This window comes from Bos taurus, chromosome 5, assembly GCF_002263795.3.
Source record: "Bos taurus isolate L1 Dominette 01449 registration number 42190680 breed Hereford chromosome 5, ARS-UCD2.0, whole genome shotgun sequence".
Taxonomy (NCBI): Eukaryota; Metazoa; Chordata; class Mammalia; order Artiodactyla; family Bovidae; genus Bos; species Bos taurus.
The window spans coordinates 25,126,332-25,153,401 of record NC_037332.1 but is presented as its reverse complement, the minus strand read 5'-3'; the positions used below and the strand labels follow the sequence as shown (position 1 = coordinate 25,153,401).

At 39.4% G+C, this 27,070-nt stretch overlaps 2 protein-coding genes and 1 long non-coding RNA gene across 3 annotated transcripts in view; 1 reads left to right on the top strand and 2 right to left on the bottom strand.

Moving 5' to 3' along the window:
* The window catches only part of LOC112446661 (uncharacterized), a 46,812-nt gene extending 44,103 nt beyond the window's left edge, over positions 1-2,709 (bottom strand). Inside the window, exon 1 of the long non-coding RNA XR_003034689.2 lies at positions 1,191-2,709. This is a non-coding gene — a long non-coding RNA (uncharacterized lncRNA). The remainder of the gene's footprint in view (positions 1-1,190) is intronic.
* USP44 (ubiquitin specific peptidase 44) lies at positions 1,896-26,839 on the top strand. The gene is made up of 6 exons (NM_001205837.1): positions 1,896-1,935; positions 15,092-16,580; positions 19,159-19,354; positions 22,376-22,484; positions 25,383-25,588; positions 26,381-26,839. Exons 2-6 carry the CDS (start codon positions 15,162-15,164, stop codon positions 26,578-26,580), a joined length of 2,130 nt encoding a protein of 709 aa, NP_001192766.1. The 5' UTR covers positions 1,896-1,935; positions 15,092-15,161; the 3' UTR covers positions 26,581-26,839.
* LOC101906280 (male-enhanced antigen 1-like) lies at positions 8,660-9,465 on the bottom strand. Its single transcript, XM_059886840.1, has one exon. It carries the CDS (start codon positions 9,427-9,429, stop codon positions 8,905-8,907), a length of 525 nt encoding a protein of 174 aa, XP_059742823.1. The 5' UTR covers positions 9,430-9,465; the 3' UTR covers positions 8,660-8,904.
* Positions 26,840-27,070: the final 231 nt, after the last annotated feature.

Here is a 27,070-nt window from a genome sequence, read left to right as displayed (position 1 = left end):
AGTGTCCATCCCAATCCACAAACTGCTGCAAAGAGGGAGAAGAGATCATGTCGCACCAGAAGAGAATTTATGAAGGAACCTCTTAGAGGAATGGGAATGACAGACACAGCTGTCTTGATCTATATTCCTTCATTTCTTACTTTCTGAAAATAAGATTTTTGGTGACTATATAATATTCTGTCCTGTGAATATTCCAGATGTACCTAACTGTTCCAACAATGATCAACAGTTAACATGTCTTTGATCTTCACTATTCTAAATAACAGTGAGGTGAGAAGCCTTCTAAGTTGCCTGAATCTCAGGTAAAAACTTTTTGGATTTCTGAAAGTTGAATTACTACAAAGGTGGCAATCTTGATAGAGTCTGCCAAATGAACTTTCAGAAAGGGTTTTATGACTTTAAAATAGGAGCAAGGATTTTAACTTGTTATAGTTAGCTTACTAGGAACCACAGGGAAATCTATACCATATGCTAGAAATACTTATAGGAAATATATGCTTTTAAGAGATGCTCTCACATAATGAATTCAGTGCATTTTACAAATGAAGATAATAGGGAACATTACAAGACAGCAGTGTGTATTTTGAGTGGGAGGAATACACTAGGGGGACAGACTTGAATTGGAAAGATAATGCATTTAAGTATATAGAAAAAGGAATGAAAGGCATATTAAGCTATACAAATCCATTCCTTATCTTTAGCCTTTAGTGAATATTACATTTTATGCAGTTGAACCTTTATGTACATATTTGGTATCTTTCAACTATTAATTGATAAAGCTACTACCATTTTGTGATCTGCAGAATAATTCCCGAGGCCAGTATCCTAGATGTTAGACTTTTCCCTTTGGTTAGAATTTTTTTCCCTTCAAATCTTTGTTGTTGGGACAGTTTTGGATAATACCCTATGAATACCTTTGTGTGCTCATTTTAAAAAAGTCATACCATTGAAAGATATTTCCCAAAATGGAACTGTTGATTAAAAGATATGAACAACAGTATTGCTTGCTTATATACTGCAAGATACTGTACCCCACTAACATATTATTAAATTTGCACGTTTGTATCGCTGGTTATCGCGTCTTTCCATTTTCCATCCTCTCCACGAGGTAGCGAAGCACAAATGGCTGTGAGCCCAGCGCAAAGTATAATAAAAGCTCAATAAATACTACTGGATTAATCTTTCCGTACCTGTCGGCTTGATTTTTCTCCAGATTTTTCTCCCTCAGTCTCTCCGCTTCGATTTTTTCGGAAACTAATTCATTACCTTCAATCGGCAATTTCAGGTAAAGTCATTTTGGACAGAGGCAACATTTTACTTCCCATTCTGGAAACTTATTTGCCCAACTGCCGTCTGAGGAAGCCAAATTCAAAGCAGTCACTGCCAGCTGAGCTCACACCCGGCTGCCTCCTCGGGAAGGAAACGTTTTCTTGAAAACTTTCTAAGCCAGTCAACGTGGGCAGATTCCGAAACGAGATGGCCGCGCGTTTCTGTCAACCAATTCGACGCTGAGTGACAGAAATTCTATGAAGGAGTAAATGTCCCGGGAATATTTTGCATCTCAGTAGCTTGGGGTTGCATCTTGGAGTTGATGCCTTCTCCCAGGCCCCGACGGCTACGACAGGTGCGAAGCCCGCCCGGGAGGAGCTTCTGTCTTCCGAGCTGAGCCACAGGTCGCGCAGGGGAACGTCTATTCCGGGATGCCTAGTTGGCGCCTAGGCGCCGGGTTCCCGCACACCTCAGTCCGCCAACCCGCGGGCCCGCAGTCGCCGCGCCGAGGCCGGGAGGCGGCTGGGGGCGGGGTCGGCCGCGGCGTCACCACTGACGTAGCCGCCCCACCGGGCCGCCGCCGCCGCCGCCGCTGCACCGGGGAGCGGGGAGCTGGGAGCGGGGCGCGGGAGACGAGCGCTAAGATGGCCGCTCGGGCTGGGGCTGGTGAGTGTGCGTGAGGGGCGCGCGGCTGCGGCGGTTGGCGGGCTGAGGCTCCCTGCGGGAGCGGAGGTCCGACGGGAGCCCCCAGGGCCGGGAGGCACCTGGCGGTGTTTTCCCGCCGCGCCGGGCGCAGTGGAGTTCCTGAGGGAGGGAGACAGGGTTGCGGACAGACTCAGGGGGGCTGGCCGAGGGGCGCGTGGAGGAGGAGGTGGCTGCAGCAGCGGCGGCAGGTCCGGCGAATTTAGAATTGGCGCCTCTGGAAAGTTAAGGTGGGTCGAGCGATGCCCAGGCCGGTGCCGACCACCTCAGGAGTGCTCCGAGACGCTGCTAGCAGCGGCGTCCCCTGTGACCAGGGATGCCGCGTAGCCACTCTGTGCTTTGCTGGGGGCGGAGAGCGAGTTGGGAGAAAGGGCGAAACTGGGAGACGCAGACGGGGAGTTGTGCCCTGATCTGCGTTGCGGAGCGTGGAGAAGATGTAATCGCAAATGATCGCGTCTCTGATGTGGGCCGGGGCGCTCTGCGGAGCTGGCGCTGTCGAGATAAAGCCACATCTTGCTCCTGGCTCTGCCGCCAAGTGATGCCCGAAGCGCCTCTGGGATGCTTTGGAAGGGCGGTTCTAGTCTTCCTTTTATAAGAAATGTCTTGCCTTCCCTTCATTGATCGGGTCCGGGCACTGCCAGCACCTGCTGCCACTTAGACAGACTTTTGAATACCAGCTTCCTAAACCATTCCCGCTGGCTGCTAATAGGCTAACCTTCCTTGGGGCGCGTAAGAAAACAGGTCAGCATACATAAGCAGAAAAAAACGACTCAAGTTTAAGAGATGGGACTCGCCCTCTCCCTCCACCTCCGCAATAAAAAAAGAAAGTGAAACATTGTAATTGTTTAAACTGCAAATTTGAGCTGTTGTAAATGCTGGTAACTGGATAATTTTTTGCAGTTTTAATTTTGGAAGTTAAAAAAATAAACACGTCTTGAAAGAGCCTCTTCATCCTCTATCCCTGTTCCCCATTTTTAAGCCTTAATTGTCAAGCCCTGCGAATTAGGGGCTTGTAAAATTAGCATAGAAATACGACTTTCAGGCCGTGCACTTGAATTCCTTATTATCTCTTAAGTAGCTGCCTGTGGGGTAAAAGTAGAGGGGTGGTAACGTTGGGCCTAGAATTCCACTTGGAGTTGTCTTTAAAACCAGCTTTAGGTGTAAACAAGGAAAAAGAATTGACTGTTCCCTGTGTTCAAATTCTGAAAGCCAACCATAAGTTAAGCACCTATTTATAGAATATTTCATAATCACTGTGAGATTCAATACTCAATTGTCTTGAAAGAAATGAACAGTTTGTATTCTTGGAACCCTAATCTTTTTATCCTGAGTTTAGTGTCTCGGGACCTTTGAAAAAGACTTAATACATTTTGGTTCATTTAGCCTCTCTCCCCCACACTGCAGTCTTTCTAGCTTTTTTGTTATACTAGCTTATTATTTTTGCAATGGGTAGCAGATTTTTCAATCCAGCATTTATCATTGTAGACTATTCATGTTGAAATGTAAAGACAGTCTGATATTGAACAAGTAGTTCAATACATATATTGCAGAAAGTTAAAATGTCTGGGGGCTGATTTGGTTGTGCATGCCTTATTTTTCATTCAAAATATTGATTGTCCCAAGTTTTTTAGCTTAAAAACTTTTTAATGATTGGTGAATTTGCATTTAGCATCGAGGGAGGAAAGGAACAGGCCGAGCTGACTCCATCTTGAAAAAGAAGGAAACTCCGTCTTGCACTTTCAGTGAGCTTTGGACCATGTGCCTGGTAGCCATGGGGATAACATACCTATACTGAACTGGCCTCCTGGACTGATAAACACCAGATTCCATACCAAGATTTCCCCTGGCCAAAAAGAATGTGATAATCCCCTATGTAGTCAATCACCTTTGTAATCTTTATGGCACCCATTGGTGTAGGCTACAATGTATAACCAGCTGACCCTTCTCATTATGAATCATGGCTGTAACCTGATTGTATCTCCCTTTTACACTTTCCAGGCTAGGTTTAAGGAATTTGGGGATGTGGGCTTGAGCAGTACACTTAAGGTATTTAAGATTTTCACAAAAGTTGGTCGGGGTCCTTGGCTAAGAGGAGAGTCTGCCTTGGGTCTGCCTGTGTAATAAACTGCACTCCACTATCTGCATTGTCCTTCTGAGTGAGTTTGTTTCCCGAAAGGCATGGCTACAACAGTATAAGAACACAATAATAAAACATTTGGAATATTTAAAATGGAAAATCCGTTGATGATTTGGGTTAAAGGTTTGGTAGAAATGTGTTTGTTTATTTGAAATTTAAATTACACTGGTGATCCTGTATTTGATCTAGCCATCCTGCTGCTGCTGCTGCTGCAAAGTCGCTTCAGTCGTGTCCGACTCTGTGCAGCCCCATAGATGGCAGCCCACCAGGCTCCCGTGTCCCTGGGATTCTCCAGGCAAGAACACTGGAGTGGGTTGCCATTTCCTTCTCCAATGCATGAAAGTGAAAAGTGAAAGTGAAGTCGTTCAGTCGTGTCTGACTCTTAGCGACCCCATGGACTGTAGCCCACCAGGCTCCTCCATCCAGGGGATTTTCCAGGCAAGAGTACTGGAGTAGGGTGCCATTGCCTTCTCCATGGGTTAAAGGTTTGAAGTATATTATTCTTACCAAATTGTCTTTACTCCTCTTTTTCACAGATTTTTTTTTTTTTTAGTTATAAAAAGGAATAAGGTATTATGTATACCCTCTGCCAAACTTTACACCCTTGAATCTTACTGAGTATTATTGATAGCATTTGTGGTTCACAAGAGGATTTCCTGCTTGTTGGATTACTTGAGGGCAGTCTCTGATTATATTTTATTTGTATCCATAGCACCTGACTTAACTGCTTTAACATGAAGAAAAAACCTTTGTAAATGTTGCTGAATTGGGTTTTTGATTGATAGAAGTACAGTGAAAGGCAACATGTTGGCATTACCAAGAAAGCAGGGAAAAAAATGTGCTTTGAAGTTTTTCTCCTTTCTACAATGTTTGTGGGAAGACACATTGCCCTGTCCTAACAGAGTTTTCTGGTTGAGGGAGAAGAGAGGCTGGAGCACGGGCTTAGGAGTCTAATCAAGATAGGAAATGTATGTTCAGTCATTTTCTGGATTCAGTAATGGGGACAGTTTTGCCATTAGGCCCAACCCAGGCTCCTCTATCCATGAGATTCTCCAGGCAAGAATACTGGAGTGGGTTGCCATTTCCTTCTCCAGGGGATCTTCCAACCCAGGAATTCAACCCAGGTCTCCTACACTGCAGGCAGATTCTTTACCTACTGAACTATGACTAGGTTAAAATATAAAAGGATTCTACCAATACTGACTTCTGGCAAAGATTACTGTAAGAAGTATAATTGATTTTTCATAGCACTTTCAGACATCATAAAATTTTTGTTATAAAGAATTCATTTTACATGGAGTTGTATGTGCCATAGAAAATTAACTTATAGTTCAAGAATATACGTTGTTAGACTAGATCATAGATGTGCTAGAATAGTAGTCTGGCATTTTACACAAAGTATTTGAACTCAATTTATGACCCATAGTAGAATGCTCAAGTCTTTTTTATGAATGTTTCCCCTATTGTTACTAAGTTAGCTGCAGTAGGTTGGTATAATGATAAATATTTTGGAACAAAATTGCCTATGAAGGAAATACTTGTAAGTTGTGGTGGGTGAGGAAATCAAATAATCTGGCAGCAGAACTTGCTTTTCAGGAGTTTTTTCATATGTCATCAACTAGTTTCAGTCTCTGTGCCTCAGGAGAGGCGTGCTAGAGACTAGAAGGCCCAGGGAAAGAGTCTCCTTTATTGTTTAATAAGGAGTTTCAAGCGAGATCAGGGTAATTACAGATTCTAGATCTCTAAGGGAAGAAAGAATAACCAGAGTCTTTCTAAAGAAAAAGGAAAGGAAATAATGTCATGATTGACAAGGAGACATGCCAAAATACAAAACAGGCATAATAGCTTACCTAAGACAAGCAGGGAGAGTTTGAGAGCCCATTGTATTTATTTGTTCAATAATTAGTTCATTCAGAAATATTGAATCCCTTTCTATGTACCATTTTATAAACATCTCTTGAGAGGGTACTATGGCAGTGAAATAAATGGAAAGTTGAAAACTGCCTATAAGAAGTGGATAGGCTTTACTCTAACATGGTGGATGTGCCTTGCTGTGATTAGTCGCTCAGTCGTGTCTGACTCTGCAACCCCATGGACTGTAGCCTGCCGGGCTCCTCTGTGCATGGGGATTCTCCAATCGAGAATACTGGAATGGGTTGCCATGCCCTCCTCCAGGGGATCTTTCAAACCCAGGGATCAAACCCAGGTCTCCCACATTGCAGGCGGGAATTTAAGCCACCAGGGAAGCAATATTGTGGATCATTATTTTCATTCTTATCCAAATGCATGTAAAGATTGTGGTAGGTAGTAACTCCTAAGACTGACTTATTGAAATTCGCATTTCCTCATATCTTTTATTATGGAAAATAACAAATCTTCCTACTTTTAAGAGCTTTTAGAGGATCTGTTTAGCGTATTTGGTACTTTTAAAAGAAAAATCAGTCTTGTTACAAAAAGTATTGGCTCTTTAATATCCATCTCTCTTGGGAAGTCTCAGGAGAATTTTTTTAATGAGATAAAGATGATTACTGTGACAATTTTATTTAAATATTCTACTTTACTCCCAGTGATACATTTTTTTTCTTTAGTAAGAATAGAATTTATATAAAATGTATATACCCATTTCCTACAAAACAATAGTTTGTATCCCAGTTATGAAAGTTTAAAAAATTAAGCTTATTCACATGTGGTCATTTGTATATAAATATATTTTAACAAAAGATGTGTGTGAAATAGTTAATCATGGATCAGAGTAGAAAGGTACATATTGTGGCACAATTTGAAAACTCTTACAGGTCATGTTAAAGGAGCTTAGATTTATCATATGGGTATATCTTTGATTTTCTCTTTTTCCTTTTGTTTCTCTTCTTTTCCCAGCTATTTGTAAGGCCTCTTCAGACAACCATTTTGCCTTTTTTGCATTTCTTTTTCTTGGGGATGGTCTTGATCACTGCCTCCTGTAGAATGTCACAAAACCTCTGTCCGTAGTTCTGGGTGGTAGGTATAAGCAATTTTGTGCTGGTGAACTATAACAAGTTGAATATTTTACCTATAATCTGATGTGGACGTGAGTTAAACCCTTGACTAACAATACCATATCTAACAAAATTTTGTTTTATTTCTCTTCTAGTCATTTTAGCTTTCTATTTTATAATTGCTTTAATGGTATGCTGCTGCTGCTGCTGCTGCTAAGTCACTAGAGTCGTGTCCGACTCTGTGCGACCCCATAGATGGCAGCCCACCAGGCTCCCCCGTCCCTGGGATTCTCCAGGCTAATTCTAAAATAATTAGCTTTCAACAAGTCAAATTATTTTGTAAACTTCAAAGATTTGCTAAAGGAGATTTTAAAAATAAAGGTGCTTGTTCATTGATATGGTATGAAAAGTTTGAATAGCTTGGTTTTCTTTGAACAAATTAAAATTTTTGTTGTCTTTAAGCAGTGAAGAGTGACAGAGAAGCTTTCAGAATATTTATAAACCCATCTGTAGTTAAAATAAAGATAGCATATTTGGTTTAAAAAAAGCCTTTTCACAGCTGTTATTTGGAATTTCAAGTGTGAAACTTTTTAAAAAAATGTATGAGAAATGATATAGATAGTTTTAATCTTTACATACAGATTTCATTCAGAACATCTTGACTATTTGTATGTTGCTATTATATATAGGTACAGGTAATATTTTACCAGAATCTATATGGGGAATGCAAAAATGTTTTGTCAATTCTTTGTGAGATGAATATACTGCCAAAAATTACTTGTGCTATCTGCTGGAGCCAGTTAATACACAGCCTCTCAGCAGTGGATTAGCAAATGAAAAGAAGTGCTCTGAACCCAGGAGAAGATAAGCGTCAAGAAATACTCCCACCCCCCTTTCTTCTCTTCCAAGCTTTTAGATCTTTGTGTGATGAGGCTCCTCTGGGGATACCCTAGTAACTGTCTCTGAGCTGTGGCTCCCGGCAGCAGAGCAAACTGGAGATCCCTGGAGGCTGCAGCCTGGCTCTCTAGTTGCTGCTTTCTTCCCTGCCCTTGCCTTGGTTGTCCACCCCCTACTGGTTTCTTTCATAAATAGACTGGGTGAATGGGGCCCCTACTCTAAAATATTAATCTCGTGGTCTGTCATTCCACTATTCTGATTTCACTTCTTTGGATTTTTAAAAAGATTTTTTTCTGAAAGATCCCCTTTTAAAATGCAAATACCCCTGGGAGAGGTCAGACCTTAGTCCTCAGCTAACAAACATCTCAATTGTCAGTTAGCACCTAAATTCACCTTAGTACACATTTGCCTGAGAAGAACCCTGGCTAAAAGTGATAAAACTAGTGGGAAGCTAGCATTTATAATAATAGTAGTAGTAGTAATATTATTATTATTATTGGGAGGTAAGATGTACCTAAGAGCCAAATTGTTAGCAGCCAAGAATTGTTGTAAGTGCTTTACAAATATAAATTTCCCTATTTCCCTCATCAACCTGTTGCTATTATTACCACCGTTATTTTACAGATAAGAAAACAGGTATGTGGAACGTAAACGCTTGTGTTAAACTCAGGCATTTGGATTTCTTTTTTTTTTTGGCTGTGTACATAGGGTGCTTTATTCTCCACAAAGTGATACATGCTACGGTGGGTTGGGCTTGGGCCGATGTCCCCATATCTACAGAACTGAATAAAGTGGGTCTCTGAGAAGAAGTCTTGATGTGGAGGGGAGCTGGGGAGGATGGAGATGAATGTGACACCAGGATATGTTCAGTCCTGTGCTGGTTCTGGCCTGGAATGCAGGGAGTTAGGGCAGCTCTCAGGATGGTCACTTCCAGGCAGGGGCGGCCTGCCAGGCTTGGAGGGCCTTCTGTACCACATCTTCCCACTGGGCATCTGATATCTCTCGAGCCCAGGCAGGAACCCCTGGTGCAGGCAGGCTTATACCAGCCATTGTCCTTTTCACCAGCTCTACATGTTCTGGGTCCATGGGAATAGAGCTGTGGTGGTTCAATGCTGTAGCTCCCTGCTCATCTTCGTCCTCACTTTCTAGTGGTGGGTCCGGCAAATGAAGCCCCAGGGCCTGGATCCGATCCTTGATATCAGCAACTACATCTTCTCCATCCCCCACTGGTGCCAGTTCCACCTCCTCTTGTTCAGGATCTTGGTTCAGAGGCTGGTAGGAGTAGCCAGCTGGTCCTGCCCCTGTTTCCTCTTGTTCTTCCTCTGGTTCCTCACTGCTCCAATCCCCAGTGCCTTCCGTGGGGCCCTGATGTGGCCCCAGTTCCTCAGTCTGATTGGGGAAGATACGTTCAGGACCCATGGTGTCACCCCCTAGAACTACTGTTGCCATAGGGCAGGGGCCGCTCAGAGCCCGCGACCCAACCCCGAGGCATTTGGATTTCTTAGAGCTCTCTGCTTTGCTGTGAGACCTTCCCTGCTATATAGCCTCTCAGAGAGGTGGCATCTGATCAACATTTCACCATTTTGACAATTTTGCATCAAATGCAATCATGCTGTTTGATTATTGGCAACTTCCTGTTGAAGGTCAGGGGCTTTGCCATCATCTAAATAGATTTTTTAGTAACAACTGTAATGAAATTGACAAATTCCTTGTTAACTAAGAGAATGTATTTGCAAGATATAGAGGAGAAGGAAGTAAAGAGATTAGTTTATAATTTAGCACTATCTTTCCTACTTAAAACGTATACAAGTAACATTCATTATTTTGAGGAATGTAAAATATGGATTAATAAAATAATTTACAGTAATTTATCTCAGGGTCCGAGACAACCCAAAAGTGAATGAATGAATATATGTGTGTATATATACATATATTTTCTTCTCTAGGCTTTTTTTTTTTTTTTGAGCCTTATTTTCTGAATGTTCTGCAAGATATCAACTCATACCACCTCTTTAAAATTTCAGAATGAGGGACTTCCCTGGTGGTCCAGTGGTTAAGACTCCGCACTTCCAATTCAGGGGATGTGGGTTCAGTCCTTGGTCAGGGAGTTAAGATCCTATATGCCGCATGTGTGGCAAAATAAAAAATAAATATATAAAGTAATAGTTTAAGAATGAAGAAATTTTCTTTGAGTGTAAACAGCATTTCCCACTTCATCTCTGCAAGAAGTTGAACTGATAATTATTGTCTGTGACTTGCCAGAAATGTGTTTAACAAAATTTTCTCTGTGTTCTTTTTGTGATCCCTTTCAAATAAAAAATAACCCTAGGTTCTTCTCTTGACCTCCATATTGAGTCAGTTCTTTCAACCAATGTTTGATCTGCACTGATCTACCTCTGCTTCCATCTTGGCTTCAACAGTGCTACATCTTTAATATCCTTGTAATATCTGGAATAGAAGTCTCCTTTAATCGTACTCATCCTTCCTCTAGATCTGCCATTCAGATCCCTCTGTACCTACGTATCTGATGGTGTCATTGTTCTTTATAGAATTCTAGAGTGGCTTCTCACTGCCCCTTGTAGACCGTGGAAGCAGGCTTTGGGAATGATTCAGGCAGAGAATTCTCCAGGTCCCAAGTAGCAGTTAAAAGGGAAGTTTGGAATGTATTCTTGTTCCAGATGGCCACATCCTCTTTACTCTGCTGACTGCACATAATGAGGAACAGTCAGGAGAGCCCCCTAAAGTGTCATGGGCCCCCATTGTTTGGGTCTAAAGATAAAGTGTGCTGCTGCTCTGTGCAGAGTATACTTTCAGTGGCAGCAAGTTTCAAAAATGGGAGACCACTAGGAACCTAACTGCAGTAATCCACTTGACTTTGGCTTTGTCCAGAGTGGTAGTGGCGGTGGTGGTGTTCAGTCACTAAGTTGTGACTAATTCTTTGAGACCCCATGGACTACAGCATGCCAGACTCTTCTGTCCTCCATTGTCTCCTGGAGTTTGCTCAGATTCCTGTCTGTTGAGTCAGTGATGCTATCTAACCATCTTGTCCTCTGCTGCCCCATTCTCCTTTGCCTCTCATCTTTCCCAGCATCAGAGTTTTCTCCAGGTGGAAAAGGTGAGTTGGCTCTTTGTACCAGATGGCCAAAGTATTGGAGCTTCAGCATCAGTTCTTCCAATGAATATTCAGGATTCATTTCCTTTCTGATTGACTGTTTGATGTCCTTGCAGTCCAGAGGACTCTCAAGAGTCTTTTCCAGCACAGCAGTTCAGAAGTATCACTTCTTCAGCACTCAGCCTTCTTTATGGTCCAACTCTCATATGCATACGTGACTACTGGAAAAACCATAGCTTTGACTATATGGACTTTTGTTGGCAAAGTGATGTCTCTGCTTTTTAATATACGGTCTAGGTTTGTCATAGCTTTCCTTCGAAGGAGCAAGCATCTTTTAATTTCATGGCTGCAGTCGCTGTCCATAGTGATTTCAGAGCCCAAAAAACTAAAATCTGTCACTGCTCCCACTTTGATTTCCCCTTTGATTTGCCTTGAAGTATTAGGACTGGATGCCATGATCCTAGTTTTTTGAATGTTGAGTTTTAAGCCAGCTTTTTCACTCTCCTCTTCATCAAGAAGCTCTTTAGTTCCTTTTCACTTTCTGTTGTTAGAGTCTGCATATCATCTGCATATCGGAAGTTGTTGATATTTCTCCCAGCCATCTTGATTCCGGCTTGTGATTCATCCAGACTGGCATTTTACATATTGTACTCTGCATGTAAGTTTAATAGGGTAACAATATACAGCCTTGTCATACTCCTTTCTCAATTTTGAACCAGTCACTTGTTCCGTGTCTGGTTCTAACTGATGCTTTTTGACCCACATACAAGTTTCTCTGAAGACAGGTAAGGTGGTCTGGTATTCCCATCTCTTTAAGAATTTTCCACAGTTTGTTATGATCCACAGTCAGAAGCTTTAGCATAGTCAATGAAGCAGAAGTAGATGTTTTTCTGGAACTCTTGCTTTCTCCATGATCCCATGAATGTTGGCAGTTTGATCTCTGGTTCCTCTATCTCTTCAAAACCCAGCTTATACATCTGGAATTTCTCAGTTCATGTACTGCTGAAGCTTAGCTTGAAGGATTTTGAGCATACCTTGCCAGCATGTGACATGAAAGCAATCATATGGTAATTTGAACATTGTTTGGCCTTGCCCTTCTTTGGGATTGAAATGAAAACTGACCTTTTTCAGTCCTGTGGCCACTGCTGAATTTTCCAAATTTCCTGACATACTGAGTGCAGCACTTTAATAGCATTATCTTTTAGGATTTTAAATAACTCAGATAGAATTACATCACTTCCACTAGCTTTGTTCATAGTAATACTCTCTAAGGCCCACTTGCTCACATTCCAGGATGTCTGGCTCTAGGTGAGTGACCACACCATTGTGGTTTTCCAGGTCATTAAGACCTGTTTCGTATAGTTCTTCTGTGTATTCTTGCCACCTCTTCTTAATCTCTTCTGCTTCTGTTAGGTCCTTGATGATTTCTGTCATTTATCATGCCCATCCTTGCATGAAATGTTCCCTTGGTATCTCCAGTTTTTGTAAAGAAATCTCTAGTCTTTCCCATTCTGTTGTTTTCTTCTATTTCTTCACATTTTTCATTTAAGAAGGGTTTCTTATCTCTCCTTGCTATTCTCTGGAACTCTGCATTCATTTGAGTATATCTTTCCCTTTTTCCCTTGCCTTTCACTTTTCTTCTTTCCTCAGCCATTTGTATAGTCTCCTCAAGCAACTACTTTGCCTTCTTGCATATTTTTCTTGGGAATGGTTTTGATCACCACTACCTGTACAAGGTTATAAACCTCCATCCATAATTCTTCAGGCAGATTCTTCAGATCTGTCTACCAGATCTAATCCCTTGAATCTATTTGTCACCTCCACTGTATAATCGTAAGGGGTTTGATTTAGGTCATACCTGAACGGCCTAGTGGTTTTCCCTTTCTTCAATTTAAGCCTGAATTTTGCAGTAAGGAGCTGATGATCTGAACTATGGTCAGCTCCAGATCTTCTTTTTGCTGACTGTGTAAGGATTCAGGGTGAAACAGTAGAGATAATAAGTACTCAGATTCTAGATATATTTTGACAGTAGAACCAAATATTTTTACTTAAGGATTGGTGTGTGGGGAGAGAGAGAGATTGGAGACAAGTATGATCTCAGGATTATTAACCTCAGGACCTAGAAGGATTTAGGATGATGGAGCGTATTAATCACCGATGTCTTACTTTTGCCATTAGCAACTATTGTTGTTTGCTTACTCAAATAAAATACTATATTTGAACGGATTTTGGACCTCAGGAAATCTGGAGCACACATGTGAGGTCTGGGGTTGGTCATTTTAAATCTATGCTTGACATACCCTGTATCTAAAAGTGAAGAAATTGTGGTAGGTAGGAGTATCTGATTGCTAAGACATTTTACAAGCAAAGAGGTGGAAAGAAACCAAAAGTCAGCTTTTCCTTTGCAATTTTCTTAGGACCTGGAGGTGGCATCTGCAAGTACCGTTGAAATTCATGCTGCTGTCCTAAAAAATCCAAAACATTGATCATGCTGCACACAATGTTCGGAGTGTTCTATATCTAGATCCCCAACTGCAGCCCAAAGTTCGTGTTCAATTTATGTTTAAATCAGTGAAGAAAACATTTCATGATGTCCTACTTTTTAACTAGATTTTGTTTTATTGTTTTTAGGTACAGGTGGCAGATATGTTCCTTTAATTGATAAAGGAACAAGTTTGATCAAGATCAGATTTGTTTTATTATATTGGGGTTTTGGGATTGTGGGTTTGTTTTTTGGAGTAAGCCTCTAATTTCATATAATGTTTAGGCATGCAAGAATGTAAAAGATCGTTATATTGCCACTGATTTCTTATTTTTCCTTTTTTTCTTGTTATTTCCTTATACATCCTTGCACATTCCTCAGAGTCTAGTCAAACACAAAAGACAGAAGGGGAGAATACTTTTCTCTTTTCTTAAGTCTTTTTTCTCTTTTCTTAAGTCTATCAAATCAGAGTATGTTACAGAGCCATGAATTAAATAAAGGTCATTATGGGTATACTACTGGAAAGCCAAATTTTAAATAGTATTTAAAATTAGAATATTTAATATTATTTAAACAGTGTAATATTGATTTATTCACTATAGATGTGTGTCAAATAAATATTAATTGTTTACTGAACATTTGCTATGTGCCAGATATTTGGTTATCTCAGTCCTTTAACAATTCAGTGAAGGTGGTATGATTTTCCCTGTTTCACAGATGAAGTTTAGAGAAGTTAAACTGTTTGCTCAAGTCAGATATAAAGCAGTATGTGACAGAGGTAACATTCAAACGTAAGTTTTTCTACTTCAGACCCCATGCTTATAACTATGATTATATTTTAGTAACTCCACTTAGGGCTCTTGAAATGTAGATATTAGTAAGATGTATTTAGGTCTTGCCAGTCCCAATTTTTAAGAAAAAGGAATGACAGTTGGTAAATGGAATGTGGAAAGTGGTCACTACCCATTCTTTACCAGTAGATGGTAGCATAAAATTGAAAACAATGTTTTTGAAAAGGAACCGTCAGAGCAAGTAATGTATGTGTTCTTTCAGAGCAAGGCGGATGAGAGATTAGTGAAGTCCAGTACTCTTGCCTGGAAAATCCCATGGGCAGAAGAGCCTGGTAGGCTGCAGTCCATGGGGTCACTAAGAGTCGGACACGACTGAGCGACTTCACTTTCAGTTTTCACTTTCATGCATTGGAGAAGGAAATGGCAACCCACTCCAGTGTTCTTGCCTGGAGAATCCCAGGGACAGGGGAGCCTGGTGGGCTGCCGTCTATGGGGTCGCACAGAGTCAGACATGACTGAAGCGACTTAGCAGCAGCAGCAGCAGTGTAAATTAAAAGTGAGAATTGCCTTTGGTATTATGACAGGCAGCCCAGATATTAGGACCAGTGAGAGCAAATTAACAAAATTATTCCTGGAAAAATAAAATAATTCCTGGAAAAATACCTTGTAAAAAGAAAAATATTGGCTTTTTGTTTTTCTTTTATTAAAAATTGACATTGTTCTTAGTTTTCAGATGCTTCAAGTGTTGTCAACAGAGAGTTGTTTGGATTATGTATTCCTCAGCTAGACTAAATAAATGCTAACAATGGATAAGTGCCAACACATTGGGCAGTTGCGGCTTGCTCAGGACCATCCCATCCTCAACCCGCAGAAATGGCATTGTGTGGACTGCAATACAACTGAGTCGATTTGGGCTTGCCTTAGCTGTTCTCATGTTGCCTGTGGAAGATATATCGAAGAACATGCACTCGGGCACTTTCAAGAAAGCAGTCATCCTGTTGCATTGGAGGTGAATGAGATGTATGTTTTTTGTTACCTTTGTGATGATTATGTTCTTAATGACAATGCAACTGGAGACCTAAAGTTACTCCGAAGTACATTAAGTGCAATCAAAAATCAAAATTATCACTGTACCACTCGTAGTGGAAGGGTTTTACGGTCTATGGGTACAAGTGATGATTCCTATTTCTTACATGATGGCACCCAATCTCTGCTTCAACATGAAGATCAAATGTATACTGCTCTTTGGCACAGGAGAAGGATACTCATGGGTAAAATCTTTCGAACTTGGTTTGAGCAGTCACCCATTGGAAGAAAAAGGCAAGAACAATTTCAGGAGAAATTAGCAAAAAGAGAGGAGAAGAAAAGACGACAAGAACTATTAGAACATCAAGCTAAAGCAGAATTGGAAAGTATGCCTCCCAGAAAGAGTTTACGTTTACAAGCTCTAGCTCAGTCCACCACAGTAGAAATAGTTCCTGTACAGCTGCAAACCTCAGCACTGCCAGCAAAAGATAAAGTAGTATCTACCTCAGAAGATGTAAGATTGAAAAAAGCTAGTGACTCCTCTGTTAAACAAAGGCCAACAGTAACTCCTGGTGTAACAGGACTGAGAAATTTGGGAAATACTTGCTATATGAATTCTGTTCTCCAAGTATTGAGTCATTTACTTATTTTTCGCCAATGTTTTTTAAAACTTGATCTGAACCAATGGCTGGCTGTGACAGCTAGTGATAAAACAAGATCATCTTATAAGCATCCTCCAGTTACAGATACAGTGTATCAAATGAATGAATGTCAAGAAAAAGAGCCCTACTCTGTGTGCTTCAGACATCCAAGTTTATCATCAGGACTAAGTGGCGGAGCACCAACGAGTAGCAAGATGGAACTTATTCAGCCAAGGGAGCCAAGTTCACAATACATTTCTCTTTGTCATGAATTGCATACTTTGTTCCAAGTCATGTGGTCTGGAAAGTGGGCCTTGGTCTCACCGTTTGCTATGCTACACTCAGTATGGAGATTAATTCCTGCTTTTCGTGGTTATGGCCAACAAGATGCTCAGGAATTTCTTTGTGAGCTTTTGGATAAAATACAACATGAACTAGAGACAACTGGGACCAGGTCACCAGCTCTTATCCCTACTTCTCAAAGGAAACTTATCAAGCAGGTTCTGAATGTTGTGAATAACATTTTTCATGGACAGCTTCTTAGTCAGGTATGGATTTTTAAAAAGTCTTATTGTCATCTTGGGGAATTCATAAAGTGAAGCCTAAAAAATGCATATGCTCTGTATAGCTAATATGTTAGCGTTAGTACTGTTCTCAGGTCACATTAGATCACTTTTACAAGTATGTATGAAGACGTCAGTTCACTCCAACAGTTGTTTCACCTTCATGAGTCATTGGAAGTAGTATTAAAGCTTTATGATGGGGGTGGGGCGGGAATTAGGAAACAGAGCTTCTTACGTTAATAATATTGCTTTCATTCTCTGAGGGTTGAGATGAGGAGTTTAATTACACAAGGAACAGATTTGGAGATACTTTTGTACCAGGAATGGTTTCAGTGCACACTTGAGTAGTTTCAGGAACCAAGAAAGTAGCCCTAGAAGATTTCCTATAAAACCAAAGGGAGCAAGGACTGAAAACTTGAACGGGTAGATAGGGAAGTTTTAAGGTAAATAGATGTTGTTTTATTTAGAAAGATCCTAAATGGTTTTCCTTTATTTTAATTACAGCTGTAAAAATTTCCCTTTGTGACAGTCACAGAACCAGAATCTTCCATCTAATGATTCTCTAGAATGAGTAGACTCTTGGGACATTACTAGACATCAGCTCTCTACTTTTCTAGAGCATAGAACTTTAAAAAATGTGTGTGTTGTTATTTTTTAACTGAGGCAGTTGAGTCACTATACACATATTCAGTTGAATAGTTTATATATTTCTATGAAGTTTATTTCACTTCATGTTTCAGAATTGTCTAGATTCTACATTGTGTGACTTAGCAAATATGAGTTGTGGTTTTGGGGGTTGCATGCAATATTATTTTCCTATCATCTTTCTCTGTCATTTTTAACTTTTTATGCAAAAGTTTAAAATACACAATTATAAATATAGTGATATATACCATATGGAAAACCTATATAGTACAGTAAATCTGTGTAGAAGAAAAGAAGAAAATCATACATTAGTCCCAGAACTTCACACAACCCACACATAAAACTATGACTATTTTGGTATATTTCCTTCTGGTTTTTTTCTGAATATTTATATATATTTTTGCCCTAATTATATGGTCATGTTGAATTTACCTGCTTCTTTTTCCACTTTATTTAATAATTAAGGATTTTTCATAGTCATTAAAATATTTGGTCATTTTTTTCACATTTCAGTGTCCAGCAAATGTATATACCATAATTTTTTTAACCATTCCCCTATTGTTGACTTCTAAACTATTTCCAATTTTTCCATTATTATAATGTCACGATCAATTACTACAGTTTTTCTAATGATTTCCTTAAGACAGAGGAATTACTTTGTCAAAGGGTAGTACTTTTGATATGTGGTTGCAGATTCCTTTCCAGAAAGTTACCATTTCATGTTTTGAACAATGTGAGAGTGTATGTACTTGTTTTTTTCCTTTATGGATGAATTTTAAATTTAATAAAAGTTGTTATACCAGCACTTTGCTCTCTTCCTTTCTAATGTGTAATAAATACTTAGAAAATTGGTCATTTCAGAAGATTCAGAGGTTGGTTGCTGGAATGGCTTTTTTAACCTGCCATATTCAAGAAACTGTTCTCAAAAGGTCAAACCTTGGTCCTAGTGAGTCCCCAAACTATTAACACTAGGGGTATTCTTCTTTTCTTTGTGTCAGTGTATTTAATTTAAAATGTAAATTACAATTGGCTTTTTTATTTTGTTGTGTGTTCCAGGAATATAGCTTTTGTGAAAGAGTTTAGTAGTATTTCATATCATGTGGATTATTAGATCTTTAAAGTCTATCTTCAGTTATGGGCAGTGTTGGCATTAAATCCTGCTGAATGCTTTACCAAAGTTATTCTTTCCTTTTCCAGTTACTATATTTCCTATGTCAGAAAGGCCTCCTGTTCTTTGAGGTTCCTATATTTTGATTAGGATTTTAATGTAGTGCTGTTTGCTTTAAGTAGAAATATTTATATGTATTTTATATATACTATCTTTTGAAATTATTAGTTGGTAGGGCTTCAAAATCTGTATATGCTAATGTACTAATATAAAAGTATGCTATATTTTTAAATTTGCATATAAAAATATACTAATAGCATTTTACTTGCATTATGGTTAAGAAGTTATGGGGATTTGGGAAGAGAAAACCCATCAGTGAAAGATGAGAAAGGAAAAGGGCAAAGAAACTCAAGTCTAATAATCTAAGCACATTAAATGTATACAAATATATATTATATGTATAGACACACACACACACATATATATACACACAGTGTGTATCTAATTAAGTGAGCCCATAGTTTGTTTGTTTGTTTTTTTTTTTTTTTTACTAAATTCAGACTTGACTGAACTTAGTTAAAAAAAGCCCTTAGAGCTTTTTGAATGCCTCATAGTTAAAGCCCATCAATGCATAGTGTATTTATGGAAGAAAAATATTATTCCCTGAAAATAATATAAAGCAGATCATTCAGAATTCTGATAGTACATTTTCAGAAGAAAAGCTTATTTACAGGTAATGACTTCTAGTGAAAGGAGTAAATATTTTGACAGAAGGATTGTAATCTGAGAAACTAATATTTTTATTTGCAGGTTACATGTCTTGCATGTGACAGCAAGTCAAATACCATAGAACCTTTCTGGGACTTGTCACTGGAATTCCCAGAAAGATACCAATGCAGTGGAAAAGATAGTGCTTCCCAGCCGTGTCTGGTTACTGAAATGTTGGCTAAGTTCACAGAAACCGAAGCTTTAGAAGGAAAAATCTACGTGTGTGACCAGTGTAATTGTAAGTAGAGGCTGTATATTCTCTTTGTTTTTCTAAGGTTAGCAAAGAGAAACACCAATGAGGGGAAACTGGAAGAAATTCCGTAAGTAGCAGGTATAGAAATAAACTGTTTATCAAAAGAAACTTGGGCTACATATTTCTTTTTAATTGATGTTTGTGAACTACATGTTTGTTTTGCCTTATTGATGACATTAAAATATTTTTGATCCTATAGTAAGTTGTAGAAAGGATTCATAAGATAAAATTTAATATGTGAGTAGAATAAAGCCAGAGAAGGCGATGGCACCCCACTCCAGTACTCTTGCCTGGAAAATCCCACGGACGGAGGAGCCTGGTAGGCTGCAGTCCATGGGGTCGTGAAGAGTTGGACACGACTGAAGCAACTTAGCAGCAGCAGCAGCAGAATAAAGTAGTGAAGGGGAATAGTAAAAGGTATTTAGTACTGAATGAAATGATTGCTTTATGAGTCTTTTTGGTGCACATCAAAACATTGATACATAGATAACATATGTATATGTGTGTGTATACATACTTATAAAATAGGAAATAATATACATTGCTGGACTGCTGTGATGGACATTGGTTTCATAAAAACAAAGATTTATTAAAAAACCATCCATTGACTGCCTCTTCTATAATTAGTCATTGTTCTAGTCATTGTGGAAAGAGGAAAGACACTTTCAAGATGCTCACATACCTAATGGAGAAAACAGATAGACAAGGTCTACTGTGATAAGCTCTCTAATGAAAGTGAGCATAGGAACCCAGCACTGGGGGATGAAACAGCCATTTCAATTAAACAGAAGCATCCTCCTCCAGAGAAATGGTAGATAAAACCACATCAGATCTGCTACATCTTCTTCCGGTTTCTTTATCAATGTGTAGTACATGGCATTTTAAATGTTTATACTATATATTTGCAGATATTCTCCTTAATCTCCATGTCTGAAAAAAAATGACTCTAGACTCTAGGGGGTTAGAGGGAGAAGGCAATGGCACCCCACTCCAGTACTCTTGCCTGGAATATCCCATGGACAGAGGAGCCTGGTGGGCTGCAGTCTATGGGGTCGCTAAGAGTCGGACGCGACTGAGCGACTTTACTTTCACTTTTCACTTTCATGCATTGGAGGAAGAAATGGCAACCCACTCCAGTGTTCTTGCCTGGAGAACCCCAGGGATGGCGGGGCCTGGTGGGCTGCCGTCTATGGGGTTGCACAGAGTCGGACATGACTGAAGCAACTTAGCAGCAGCAGGGGGTTAGATAATAAACTCCTAAGGTAACATAAAAGAAACAGTGGCTGTTCCAGCATTGAAAGAATGGCATATAAGTTGATGATGTTCCAAAACAACTTATACCAACATTGTCTTCTGAGTGCTGCCTATTATGAAATCTGTTGTAAAGAAGAGCCTAATATTTATAAGATTAGAAGAAAATAAACCTTTATTGATAAAGTGTGTATAGTGTTTATTTTCTTGAACATAAATGTGAACGGTCCTAGATGTTTTCTTCACCAAATCTGGGAGTAGAAAGATATGAAAATAAATGCAGAAAATTATAACATGTTTATATCTGCTGGGTCCACCAAATAAAGGCCTAAAAGAGCTGCTTGAATTTAATCTATAATGGCAAATGTTTAAAACTATAATTCAAGGAGTTAACATGCTTTGTCTAGCTATACTTGTACCATATATTCTGGGAGACAACCCAAAGTTAAGTCCCTAAGATCCTGCAACAGTCTGATACCTGGATCTCCAGAGCATAGACCTGGAGGAAAGACTTCTGGTGGAAAGAGGAGTTGGGTTAGAGGACAGCCTCATGGTGGACTGATTCCACTTCCTATAAGAAGCAGCTTCTCCTGTGGCTGGAGTTGTGGTTGATGTACAAGTTGAAGGATAACTCCTGGACATCAGGAGCAAACTTTGGTAGGCAATGGCCTAGAGAGAAGCTGCAGCACAAGGTCCATAGGACGACCTCTAGAGATAGTAGAGGGTAAAAAGAATCTTCAGTTCCCCTTGTTTGAGATCTGGTACTAGAATAGCAAGACACTGAGGGAGATCTCAGCTAATCAAGGCTTGCTTTCTCAGGCGGTGCTGGGTTGGATCTCCAGGAAGCGGGGAGGGGTGCTCTGGGCAGGAAGGTTCCATGTCCATGGGATCCTGATTAGCCTCAAGAAGTAAACTGACCATGATTGATTAGACTTTGGTAAGAGTATATTAAAGTATGTGTTTAGGGAGTAATTTTCCTTTTAGTTGGCATAACCAAATCCATTTAAAAATATTATAGCACTATATCTTTCTGTTGCCTTATTTTAGGACCACATTAAATCGTGTACAGTGTATGTGGGGGATTGGTTCGAGGCACACCCGGTTATCCTAAAATCTGCCAATCTGCCAAACCATCCCTGAAGATTTCACATCTACAGATTGAACCAACCCAATCCATGGTTTGTTGAATCTGTGTGTGCGAAACATACAGTCAACTGTGTCAACTGTGATTTAAAAAACTAAAAATCTGCATGTTAGTGGACCCATGTAGTCCAAGCCTTTGTTGTTCAAGGGTCAACTGTACTTGTTTACCTGTCTGCCTTGACTAGCTCATAAGTTTTGTGTGTGTGGTTTACATGATTGTGGGATTCCCCGGTGTTTCAGATGGTAAAGAGTCTGCCTGCAGTGTGGGAGACCTGAGTTTGATTCCTGGGTCGGGATGACCCCCTGGAGAAGGAAATGGCAACCCACTCCAGTATTCTTGCCTGGAGAATCCCATGGACAGAGGACCTGTCCATGGGGGCTACAGTCCATGGGGTCACAAAGAGTTGGATATGACTGAGCGACTTCATTTTTGCTTTCTTTTACATGATTGTGAGTGTCTTGAGCAAGGCCATGCCTTTATATTTAGCCCTATATAATGCCTATAACTCAGTAGATGTTTAATGGATAATACAAGCTTGGATTATTTTGAGTTTACTCAAGCATTTCATTGTATCCTTAAATTTGCATCTCATTCTGTCTTTGATATCATAGCAAAACGTAGAAGGTTTTCCTCAAAACCAGTTCTACTCACAGAAGCACAAAAACAGCTTATGATTTGCCACCTACCTCAGGTTCTCAGACTCCATCTCAAACGATTCAGGTTAGTAGTAGAATAAAGTTTAATACTTGACTGGGAGACTTATCTACGTCTGCTTTTTTTTTTTTTTTAAGGAGAAAAAATTCTGTCATTATCTCTAGCCCTAATCATAGACAACATGTTCAGTAACTATCCTTCTGATACTGTTATCTTCCCTTGTAGAATACATTGCTGATAGCAGACTCCTTGCATTTTGGTTTGCACAGTAGATTATTCTCCTAGTCTCTGCTTATAGTGTTTAATATTCAGCATGTTTTAGGTACAAAATTTTAAAATTAAAATCTATAGCTTGAGAGTATTTGACCCAATTGCTTCATGCTTGGAAAATGCCTGATGTTGTTCCATATTTGGGGGGAATATAAGGTAGAATTTTTTCCTCAAGATTATAGTCAAGCAGTCACAGAAATAATGATGAAGTAGAAATACTAAGTACCACGAACTACATAAAAATGAATTTATCAGAGCCCTAGAGGAAGGCATTAGCTGATATCTAAACATTCCCAAAGCTTCCCTAATGGCACAGGGGACTTCATGTAATTTAAATCTCAGTTCATATGTCATCTCAGGACTTTCCTGACCATCCTGTTTAAAAGTAGCACCACCAACTCTTAAGTGTCACATTACCTACCCTATTTTTGCTTCTTGGCAAAACTATCTGCAACAGTTGATTTATTAATACCTGTTTCTCTCCCCCTAAACAGAAGTTCAGTAATGACAGTGGTCATTTCATTCCTGTATTCCAAAATCCAGAACTGAGCTCAGTACATAGTACAAAATACTAAGTGAATGAATTGGGTGTATGCAGGAGGAGGAACACTTTAGCCTGAGAGCAACATGAACAAAGGTATGAAGGAACAGGAAAGGGTACACAACAAAAGGTTCAGTGGAGTCTGGGTGAGACCTGCCAGGGTGTGTGAAATCAAGTGGAATGAAAACAAGAAAATTGTTATGTCCAGGGGCTTCCCAGGTGGTGCTAGTGGTAAAGAACCTGCCTGCAAGTGCAGGAGACATAAGAGACACAGGTTCGATCCCTGGGTCGGGAAGATCCCCTTGGAGGAGGGCATGGCAACCCACTCCAGTATTCTTGCCTGGAGAATCCCATGGACAGAGGAGCCTGGTGGGCTACATACAGTTCATAGGGTCGCAAGGAGTTGAACACAACTGAAGCGACTTAGCACGCACAGCATTGTCCAGGGCCAGGTAGCAAGGCCAGGGAGCATGGAGAGGTCAGACCATATATGAGATTCTATAGATAGAATTAAAAGGGTTTAAATTTCTGGTATTTAATTGGCTACTATAAATCATTGAAGAACTTTCTGTTTTTCATAATTGCCTCTTTAATCTGCCATTTGAAGCTCACCTTAATTTAAACCTATTTGCCTCCCTTCCATCTTCTGCTGAAAATATTTGTGATGCTTCCATGCCATATTCTGATTCAGGGACCATTTTTATGCTGCTTTACCATCACATTTATCTTTTTCCTTTCTCTTCATCTATTAAAAATGTACTGTTATATTTGCCAGTATATAAAATATATAGGGCATATAAAAGGGAGAGTGGGATTGGGGAGGGGCACACAAGAGCTTTAGAAGAAACATAAGAAACAGAACATTTCTAATACCTTACAAGCTCCCCATGTATGCCTCCTAGTCCTATTCCCTCTCTCAGAAATAAAGCATGACTTTTGGTGTAGTGTTATCTTGTTCTTTTATCATTTTACTGTATTTTTATCAGCACACAAAAAGATCCTGCTTGTCAATGGAAATAAATTATTTTCTAATTAGACAACTGACAAGTATTTAGCATCATTCAGTAAATTAAGATTTGAATTTTATGGTATGATAAAAGAGATAAAGTGAGAATGATAGGAACTTAGGCTAAGCAAGTTCCATTATTTTACATGCTTCGTACTAAGATTAAAGGGGCACTGGATGCAGGACTCTATACACTTAGTAGGGAAAGACTGGGACATGACTTTGAGCGTGGCAGGTGACAGAATTTGCAAGTCTCACCTTTAGTTCCATACAATTTTACATCCTACTAATTAAGCATTTCATTTTTTTTTCTTCCTAAAACCTATTTGCCTTTCTCCTTACTTAACCTGCTACTGTCTTAACTGCATGTTTTAATACATTGATACTACATTTTCAGCTGTTTTTTGTCATTGTACCATAGCACTCGAAGCTGGACTATAATCTCTTGTAAGAACTACCATTGATTACATTATTTTTCCCCTGTAGCACCAATTCATGCTATTTGATGATAAAAGCATTGCTTTACATGCATAGATCCAGTACTGGGAAGCATGACCAACAGACTGAGAAATTGACAGTATAGGGACGATATCTGAGTTTTGTCACTATTGGGTATTATACTGACTTACACACAGGAAGGGTCAGTTTGTTTTTTTTTTAAGTATGAAGAGCTCTTAAAGTGTTTTGAGCAATTAGAGATCCCTGTTTTGTTTGGGTTTGTTTTTTTCCCCATACCTGGCCAAGAAAAATCCAGATTATGTCTCCCAGGAACAAATTCTAGGTCCTGGGATATCCTCCTCAAAGTATTGACAAGACAGTAAAGAATTAAAAACCCTTTGGTGCCTTGAATTTCTCACTTCAAAGGGGGAATATGCCATAAGGCTGTATTTTTTCTGAAAGTTAATTTTCTTCCTATACTATCCTGTAACTACAGAAGCCAAATAATTTATTTTAGAACCTCACTGTACTTGTTTGGTAAATAAGCCTAAATTCCTCTATTATAGCCCACTTCAGTATTGAAAGGATTTACTATTTACTTTTTATATAGGATTGTACTCTATGCTGTCTGAGGTTTTCTATGAGTTTGGACCGGGTACGTGGTTATGGTCCCTTGACTTGGTTGATAATTTTACCGATTTGTTTGCAGATGGTCAGGACGTAATAACCGAGAGAAGATTGGTGTTCATGTTGGCTTTGAAGAAATCTTAAACATGGAGCCCTATTGCTGCAGGGAATCCCTGAAGTCCCTCAGACCAGAATGTTTTCTGTATGACTTATCTGCTGTGGTAATGCACCACGGGAAAGGATTTGGCTCAGGACACTACACTGCCTACTGTTACAATTCTGAAGGAGGTATAGATAAAAAAAAGTATTTTACCTTGGGGTAGGCTTTTGGAAGCCAGGGTTCAGTCTTCACAGATTTCTAAACTAGACACTAAGTTAATCTTAAGAAAAGCCACTTGATTTGTTTTCTTTCAAGAAGGAAAAAAAATGGGGGTTTTGTGCAGAAAATAGGGTATTCTATGATGCAGGACTGTGGTAGTTTTGTCTTGTAAGGGCTGAAGGGATAAAATAGTAAGGATGGTCTCATTAGTTACAAGTCAGAAAGTGCGAAAGGCACACTTCCAAGAGTAGGTCCTCTGTTTTCTGGTTGAATTCAGTTAGTTTTGTTAAAGAACAGAGCACCTGATGAACTGGGGAATCACAGATATTTGGAACAACTTTGATTTCAAGTTCTAACTTGAAACTTTTGCTTACTGCTTCCATGAACCTTAAAAAAAGAGGTATGGACAAAAAGTCCATATAACCCAGGAAGGCAATTAACATTACCATGAGTTGTACACAATTTGCTTTATAATTTAACTGGTAAGATTATACCAGGAATTAAAGGTAGTGTCGAGTGAACAAATCAGATTCTGTAACTTCAAATTACTTCTAGGACAAAGGTAGGTGATTCGAGTAACATACTGCCCAAGCTGTATTTCTAATTTAAAGAACTAAATTGGCTAGACAATTATTTTTCCTTCAAAAAAAGAAAAACCCTCAACTCTCACTGAAACTCTTTAAATCCATGTTTTCACTTATACTAGAAATTTCTAAAGTTCCTTTGTAAACATTAAGATATATTTTTGTGCTTCACTCTAGGGTTCTGGGTACACTGCAATGATTCCAAGCTGAGCATGTGCACTATGGATGAAGTATGCAAGGCCCAAGCTTATATCTTGTTTTATACCCAGCGAGTTACTGAGAATGGACATTCTAAACTCCTGCCTCCAGAATTCCTGTCTGGTAGCCAGCATCCCAGTGAAGAAGCTGAGACCTCTTCTAATGAAATCCTTAGCTGATCCAAAGACAGTGGGGGCCTTCTTCTTGTGATTTGTATATATACTTTTTAAAAGGGCTGACTTGACAATTTGGGGCTTCACTGTTTTTATTTTTACTTACTAATCAGTGCACAGTGTTTACACATTTTGTATCTGACTGCAACAGATCTTTTTACAGAGATGAAGTTAGCTTAAGTATATGTGTATCAATGTCAGCAGGTAATTTTTGTTAAATACTTGGGAGTTTTAAACTTTTAGTGTTTACCTCAGACTGGTGTTACCTCTTGTGTTTTGATGTCTTAATTGGCTCAGATCATGAATTTGTGCAATCTTCTACTGAAGAAGTTCAGGTGGCATCATTTTATAACTTATTTTTTATAGTTATTTTCTATACAAATTCTTATCAGATTAAACTTGCTTCACTAAGTCTCACCAGAAAAGGGACATTTTTTTCAGATTTGTGTATCAAATGCCCCCAAAGGAAGTTCAACTACTACAAAGTGAAATATTA